This window comes from Cygnus atratus, chromosome Z (genome assembly GCF_013377495.2).
Source record: "Cygnus atratus isolate AKBS03 ecotype Queensland, Australia chromosome Z, CAtr_DNAZoo_HiC_assembly, whole genome shotgun sequence".
NCBI classification, from domain to species: domain Eukaryota; kingdom Metazoa; phylum Chordata; class Aves; order Anseriformes; family Anatidae; genus Cygnus; species Cygnus atratus.
In genome coordinates, this window is record NC_066396.1 from 27,123,838 (window position 1) to 27,130,958 (window position 7,121).

Genomic DNA, 7,121 nt, shown 5'->3' on the forward strand with positions numbered 1-7,121 from the left:
TCTCTTCCAGGATGCTCTGATTCAGGCAGGGTACTTGGAAAATGCCTACAGGACTGGCTTGTACAGGTGAACCAAGCAGAGGAGATTGAACATGTGGACTGGACTTATAAGTGAGTGAGCTAGTCTAAGGCATCAGGCTGAATTAAGACATTATAGGCACTTTTGTGGATCAGGCATTTGGACATTTTTGAAGATTTCCAAGGAATCAAGAGGCAGAATACATCAAAAATAAATCAAGTGTATTCTAATGATGCTGAAGGTCCAGGAGCAATCATGACCTTCCACAAACATCTTGTGCATTCATTGTTTGCATTGTTTTCAGCAAGTCTGAAATTCAGACTCCTTGTTGGGGAACCCTAGCATGGATTTAAATCTTTCAGTTTAATAGTTTTGCTATTTAGACTGCATAGCAAGGAAGAAAATAGCTTGAGGAGGAAAAAGAAGGGGTTGGTTAAATTCCTTCAGCAATACTGAACCACAGCTCAGTACCGAGATTTTGTTTACACTTGCTTATCATGCAAGTGCTAAAGAAAAGATTCTTGGGGATTATAAATCTGACGTCCCTTGGAAGTGCAGTTGTCCATCGTTATTTTACGAAGACAGTGGGTAAATTTCCTCGTAACGAGGAGGTGACAAGTCTTCACCGGTGTAGTCTTCCAGCAGTTCTTCTGGCTCACCAGCACTGTCCTCGGACCTGAAAATTGGAAGAAGATGAGGCACAAAAAAGTATTTAGCAAACACAAAGCATACAAGTAACCTCAATTCAGTGTCCTGTCAGCCTTATCTGGACAAAGTACTTCTTGACTTCAGTGGGAGTTTTGCTTGAGAAAATGCTACAAGATGAAGTTTTACTGTAATTCAGCTATTTGCTGTATTGTTTGTGGAGTGTAAAAATGTCAAGAGGTGACCTTTGTTTTCATGTTGTCTCTGCCTGTTGCACGTGGTGCTGAGAATGATGGGCCAGTCAGCAGTTTTGCAAATAGACTTTGATAAAGGAACTGAATGACTTAATTTCTAGGCAGGATATAATTCTGAGTAAATCCTGTAATCAGAATACTTTCCCTTAACAGTCTGTATATAATTATTTTATGTCTGATTAAAGTAGTTTCCCACTGCTGTGTAATACCTGTGATCTTGTTTGTACCTCAAAAGTAGGAAACGAATAAAGGTTGGAAGATTGCTAGAGTGGCAGAGTGTACTGTGACCAGCCGCAATGAGCAGGGAGAACATCTGGTACTGAACTGACTCTTTCGTAGTTGTGAAAATGCTGTTTGTGCATTTACTCTTGTATTGTGATTCTGTTTGAGTGGATATAGAATAAAAATCTTCTGAAGGCAGTAAATCAGCATTAAAAATACACAAAGAAACAAAAAAGCACATGTACAGGAGCATATGTACTAATATCTTTGAAAATAACAAGAGATTCAGTAGATTAAAAATTAAAAGGATTCATAAGTGAATTCTATTTGAAAATAGTGTTTTCCAGAAAAAAAAAAAATGTCTCTATGACCTTTACTCAACAAATATTTCTAACCAAGGGGAAATTAAAAAAAAAATAAAAATAAAAAAGAAAGAAATAAAACAACAAAGAAGTCTGAAGAACAACACACTGGAGTAGCTTTTCTTTGAAAAGAAAGAAATCATACTTTGAAATCATACTCAGCACTTTAAAATTCTCAGAAATCTCTGTTCAACTGTAGCAGGAAAATTCAGAAGACATACCTTTGGTTCCTTGTATTCTCTGCAAGAAAACTGGTGTAGCTCTCGTCTCCAGTAAAAGCTGGGTTGTCCAGAGGGTAGGCCGGGCAGAAGTGAGCAGAGCCTGGGCTGGGGATCGGGGAGGCACTGGAGGGAGCAGCACCACAGCAGCCAAGCACGGGGTGCAGGTATCCCGGATTCACAGCAATGCCTTCCTGTGATGGGTAAGGCGGGGGGATGTACTGTACCACGGTAGCACCATGAAAAGTTATGGGCTGGTTAATCCCGGTGAACACGAAGGACTGTCCGCCTGTGGCCTGGTCGATGTCTGATGTGTTTTCCTCTCTTTCTTTGCAGGGCTTGCACGTAAGCATGTTAAACTTGCAGACAGCAATCAGGATAAAAGTCACGCCGACAGACAGCAGAATAGGCCCTAGCAACTGGGTCCACTCCAGGTGAGTAATGCCATCGTATTTTATCCATCCCATCACGGTGAAAGTGATCCCCACCAGTCCCAAAAACACACCTGAGAAAAGCAAAGTGGCACCAGCTTTGTCTCCATCTGACACCAGGACATCAGACCTGTTTGGCTGGTAAGGAGCGACAGAAAACACGTTCAAGGAGAAATCTTCTACATTGCTATTGTTCTGCTCCATTACCAAATATCACGTATCTCCTTTCTCAAGAGAAAGGGGGTTTGTAAAGGACTTTGCAGAGCATTTAAAGTTGAAGGTTCAGGTTAATTATACAAGAACATTGTGCGTGTATGGTTAACAGAGTCCATCATGTGAAGGAATAAACTTTGCTTAGAAGAATAAAGGTCTGAGAACTGAAGCCTGAAGTGACCATTAAAGACTTCTTGAATTATCACCATTGCTTCCGAAACAGCTTCACCCTTGCGTGGCTACTAATCTTTTTGTTTATTCTCTTCTTTAATTTGGCACCCACTGATCCTTCCTCACTGTGCCCATGCCAGATGGGAGAGAAAAGAAGCCGAGGTCCCCACAGCTTCTCTCGCCCCCCCCCACCAGCTGATGCATCCAACATATGGACAGCACACATTCGGCCAACAGCACTGCAAAGACTCGCTCCCTCTCCTTGGGCCACCACTCCGGTGACCCGGGTCTGCAGGGAAATACACGGCCACCGCTGTCAGTGACCTTTGTAGACGTGTCCAGACCCCTGCTGCAGCTGGTTCTGCAGGTCAGACCTTCCGTGGTTTACACAAATATCAAAGCTTTCTGATGGTGTGCCAAGAGGGAGTAGTGGGAGGGTAAGGGGGAGTAGGGCGGTGAGTGCTGAGCAGCCTGAGAGAACTGCTGGCTATGGGAGAGCAGTTACTTCCAGCCAGACAAAGCATTTTCAGCTGTTTGAAGGTAGAATAATTACTCTATAATTTCCCCTTAATTGTGGACTTTTTTTTGTTGTTGTTGTTGAGGGATTGCCACCCCTTCCTCAGAGTTTAGGCTAAATCCCCCCCACACTGAATAGTGCACAGCTGCAGGGATGAGAAAATGTCTCCTGGAACATGGTAGAGCAAGGGATCTCGTCCTCTAAGGTAAGTTGTGTATTCAGAAGTACCTGGAATGTTACATTTGCACCAAAATTAAATGTTTTGTTGGAATTCCCTTCTGACAGTACAGTGTGGCTAGTAGAACACACTTTTTTTCCTGAATTCCTGGGGCTCCACAGTTGAAACATAATGCATTGCATTAATGTCAGGATTAACCATCGTCCTGGCAGCAGCTGGTTCATACTCTGCATGTACCTGATCTGTGGGCAGAAGAGTGTCCCAGCCTTCTCCTGTTGAAGTAAACACCACAGCAGGATCAAGTCTTAAGCAAGGATACACCAGCATTGCTTATTTGTATCTGAAATATTAAAAAGACAGATTAATTGAATGTTGAGATTTCTGTTTCCTCGTGGTTTCAGAGTAAAGTAATTGCTCTTGGAGTGCTCCAGTAGAACATCTTTGTGCAATTCCTTACGGAGGAAAAATCTTCCACTACTCAATCTGTTTTGATTAGCATAGCAGGGGACCACATGCAGTACAGAGATTACTCCTCAGGAGGTAGAACATATAATGCTATTTCCTGCTACCAGCAGCTTTGGGGAAGCAAGCTTATCCTGAGATTTATAAAATAAAAATAGCTCTAGAACTAGAAAACTCACCTTTCAGACTGCTTCTTCAAAACTGATGAAAGTGCCCTTAGCCTATTGTGCATTCATATCAGTTCTGAACGTGGCTGCTCACTAAAATCAGTGCTCTCAGAACTGATGCTGAATATGTTTGCAGATGTGTCTTTCTCTTCTTATTTGTCAGCAGATAGATCTTGCAGAACATTAATGCTGGACTATTAAAAAAAAATCAGTGAAGTTTACAAAGTCAGTATCATGGCTCTTCTGTTGCTGAGGGTGCCAACAAATTTTCTGACAAATGCACTGAAGATCAGCCCTGCACTCAGCACTAAGTCTTGTCAGGACCCCACGCACCACCTGAGCAAAGTCTAGCGATTGCATTGTGGTGGTTTCGTATCGCTCCAGTTCAGTTAGAAAGTGCTGAGACATTAGATAAGGTAACGTTGGTAATTGTAGCCAAATTGGCTAATGTGGTAATTAGAACACCCCAAAATAAATAATTTTTAAACTTATATTTGGTAAAATAACTGGAATGAACTTCTGTTGCTGCTTTCTGGAAGTCAGATTTTTTCATGCCATGAATCATTCCAGTCTCTGCTGAATCTCCCAGGCTTTCCAACATCCTCTTTAAAGCAGTCATATATCACATTCACTGCCTAACTAATGGTATACAGAGAAGTAATATCACCTTTCTACTCACAGCCACTAAAGAACTCTGCAACCGTTATTTGCAACACCTTTGTGCCAGAGCTCTTCCTCAGTCCTGTGCAGCAGTCCTTAGATGCTGGCTGGAATCAGAGATTTCCAGGTCAGGTGTTGCACCATCCCGTGGGTTACATTCCTTGTCTCTGGCCTAGGACATGGCTTATTGGTCACTGAGCAAGTGCACAGTGGAGCTGGAGAGTGCAGGTGGTTTATTCTAAGATTGCTTGTCACTTGAACTTCAGAAATGTGATGTTTGGTACAGCAAGATCTAAATTAAAATTATACCTTTCCCTGTAAATAGCCCCCTCTTTACCTGTAAGGTATAATTTTCTCTAACCCTCCCCATGTTTCTCCCATTATTTTCCCAGAGAGTGCCAATGCTGTTTTCAGGCAGCTGTCAAGGTCTTAAGAGATTACCAGATCACATTGATTTTATAAGGCCAATACTTTCCTTTGCCAAGTGGATGTTCTGGGAACTCGCAGATGGTGATTTACTAAATGCATCCCTTTTACCTGGAGTAACTGCTAAATGAATGAAAACGGTCTTGTTAAACTCAGGAAGTGGAACTGAATGAATTTTCCAAAATCTTTCTGGTTTTATTTCAGTACAGTGTCACGCAGAGTATTGGTATCAGTTTTGTCAGACAGATAAATTGGAGACTACATCCCCACTATCTTCAAGTGACTCCCATGTTTGTTTCAGGATCTTTTTTCAAAACAGGTAATTTTGAGGTCTCACTACAGTATTGCTCTGGTCTGCTTCAGGGACCTTACACCTGAATCCAAGCACTGCTTTATTTTCTGTTCCTCTGCATAATTTTCTACCACGAATACAGGTCTTACCCTGCAATGCTTGCTGTTGGAAGCAGGTTTTCTGTAGTGCTCTGTACCTTCTCAATTCTCTAACCAGTTTCAAGAGTCATCCTAACAAACACTGATGGGTCTTCACTTAATCCTTCCTTTCTCCTCTCCATCTGCTCTCTGTTCTTACTAGGTTGTTCACATTATCACTCTGTCATACTAAGGTTTTATTTCTTACATGCCTGTAATAGAACCAGCCATTTAGCCATAGAACTTCCAAAAGGTGCCATAAAAAATAAAACCAAGTTACACTGTGGTACTGCACACTGATAAGCTTTTAGAAGAGAAGGTATAAAATATAACTCCATAATGAGATTTTCAATTAGAGAGAGATCGAGGAGTCAATGATTTGACCCAGAGAGATCCTTTTCCTAGAGAAAGGAGACTATACTTGGCATCTTTAGAGAAAAACACGAATTATGTGCATTAGACTAGCACCTAACCATGAATTAACTTCAACCCCTGTGGCGATGTACTGCTTCAATACCAGCCTCAGAGCATAAACGTGCAGAAAGGATCCAGTTCAGCCAGCTGCCCACAGCAGTATCTAGATACAGGGTGGTGTTATACACTCCCAGGGAATGTTGTCTTGCCAGCAGGCCAGCCGAATCAAAGGTATTTCCATACATAAGTATAGAGATAGATGCATGTATGGCAGAGGAAGGAGCACAGATCTAGATCAAGGCTGACACATTAGCTGCAGAGACATGGAGGTATTGGCAGAAATGTCTGCCTGGACACAGAAATGCCCAATAAGCTGTGACAGGATGGAAAAGGGGTAGTGGAATACAGTGCTATGCATAATGAAGTACAAGGTTGAGCTGGATGCACTCCAGCAAGCGCAGCTATCCTAAAAGAAGCATCATTTGAAAAATCTGTGTAATTTCATTTTTTCACATAAGAGTTTTCAATTTTTCTAGCTGCTGGTGACGCAGGAAGAAAGACTTCTCCTAGAGAAAAGGTATGTATTTATGTATTTATGAATGCTTTATGTATTTATGAATATTTCTCAAATCCAAAGCATTGTTGTGTTCAAGTTAGAAGCTGGGCAATGTCAATGCAAACATCAATGAAGACAGACCTCAACTTCACTTACAAGAGGATAATCAGTCCTTACCTCCCACTTTGCCTGTTTAAGTAAGTGTGAATCAGTAACCAACTTGATTTGCTCCCTAGCATTTGTATGTCAAGCACTTAAGCTAACCTTAGGGCAGAAAGGGGGTTATAACACCATTAGTGTGATAGTAAAGTATGTCACTTCCTCAATAAAAATGCTATTCAGTATTGTTTTAAGCTACTTTTATAGTTTTACAAGGTGTTGCTTCCTTTATAATATAGGCATTTGACTTCTACTCCCCACATCAAAAATTACTCCCACAAATGCTATTCATGCAGTGGTAGCCATCAGTGGTAGATGAAGATCTGCCAGCATTTTACTCACGTTTTCTGACCTTGCTGAAATGGATTTTGACAACACAGTAAGCAAATACTCTTACCCTGGCCTGGTTAGCTGTCAGTGTTGAGCAAGTTATGGAGTGAATTTTAAAGGAATGACAATCCAAGCCAAAAATAGAAGGTGCTTGCACAGCTGCAAGATGAGCTATTTACTAGGCATCTTTTCAAGACGGTACACAACGAAATTCTGTTTACAAACTTCATTTAAAATGGTAAGTAAACCTACCCCTCCCAAGAAATTCAGGTGGATTCAGCTGACGCTG

At 41.5% G+C, this 7,121-nt stretch overlaps 1 protein-coding gene across 1 annotated transcript; it reads right to left on the minus strand.

Moving 5' to 3' along the window:
- Positions 1 to 591: 591 nt before the first annotated feature.
- TMEM174 (transmembrane protein 174) lies at positions 592 to 2,354 on the minus strand. The gene is made up of 2 exons (XM_035565871.1): positions 1,723 to 2,354; positions 592 to 694 (listed from the first exon to the last, which is right to left on the minus strand). The coding sequence occupies exons 1-2, from the start codon at positions 2,352 to 2,354 to the stop codon at positions 592 to 594; spliced, it is 735 nt and encodes a 244-aa protein (XP_035421764.1).
- Between the last annotated feature and the right edge of the window lie 4,767 nt (positions 2,355 to 7,121).

Coding starts and splice junctions, on each gene's coding strand:
- TMEM174 (XM_035565871.1), bottom strand. CDS start 2,354: ATGGAGCAGAACAATAGCAATGTAGAAGATTTCTCCTTGAACGTGTTT. Junction 695..1,722: donor GAGAATACAAGGAACCAAAG/GTATGTCTTCTG, acceptor TCCAATTTTCAG/GTCCGAGGACAGTGCTGGTG.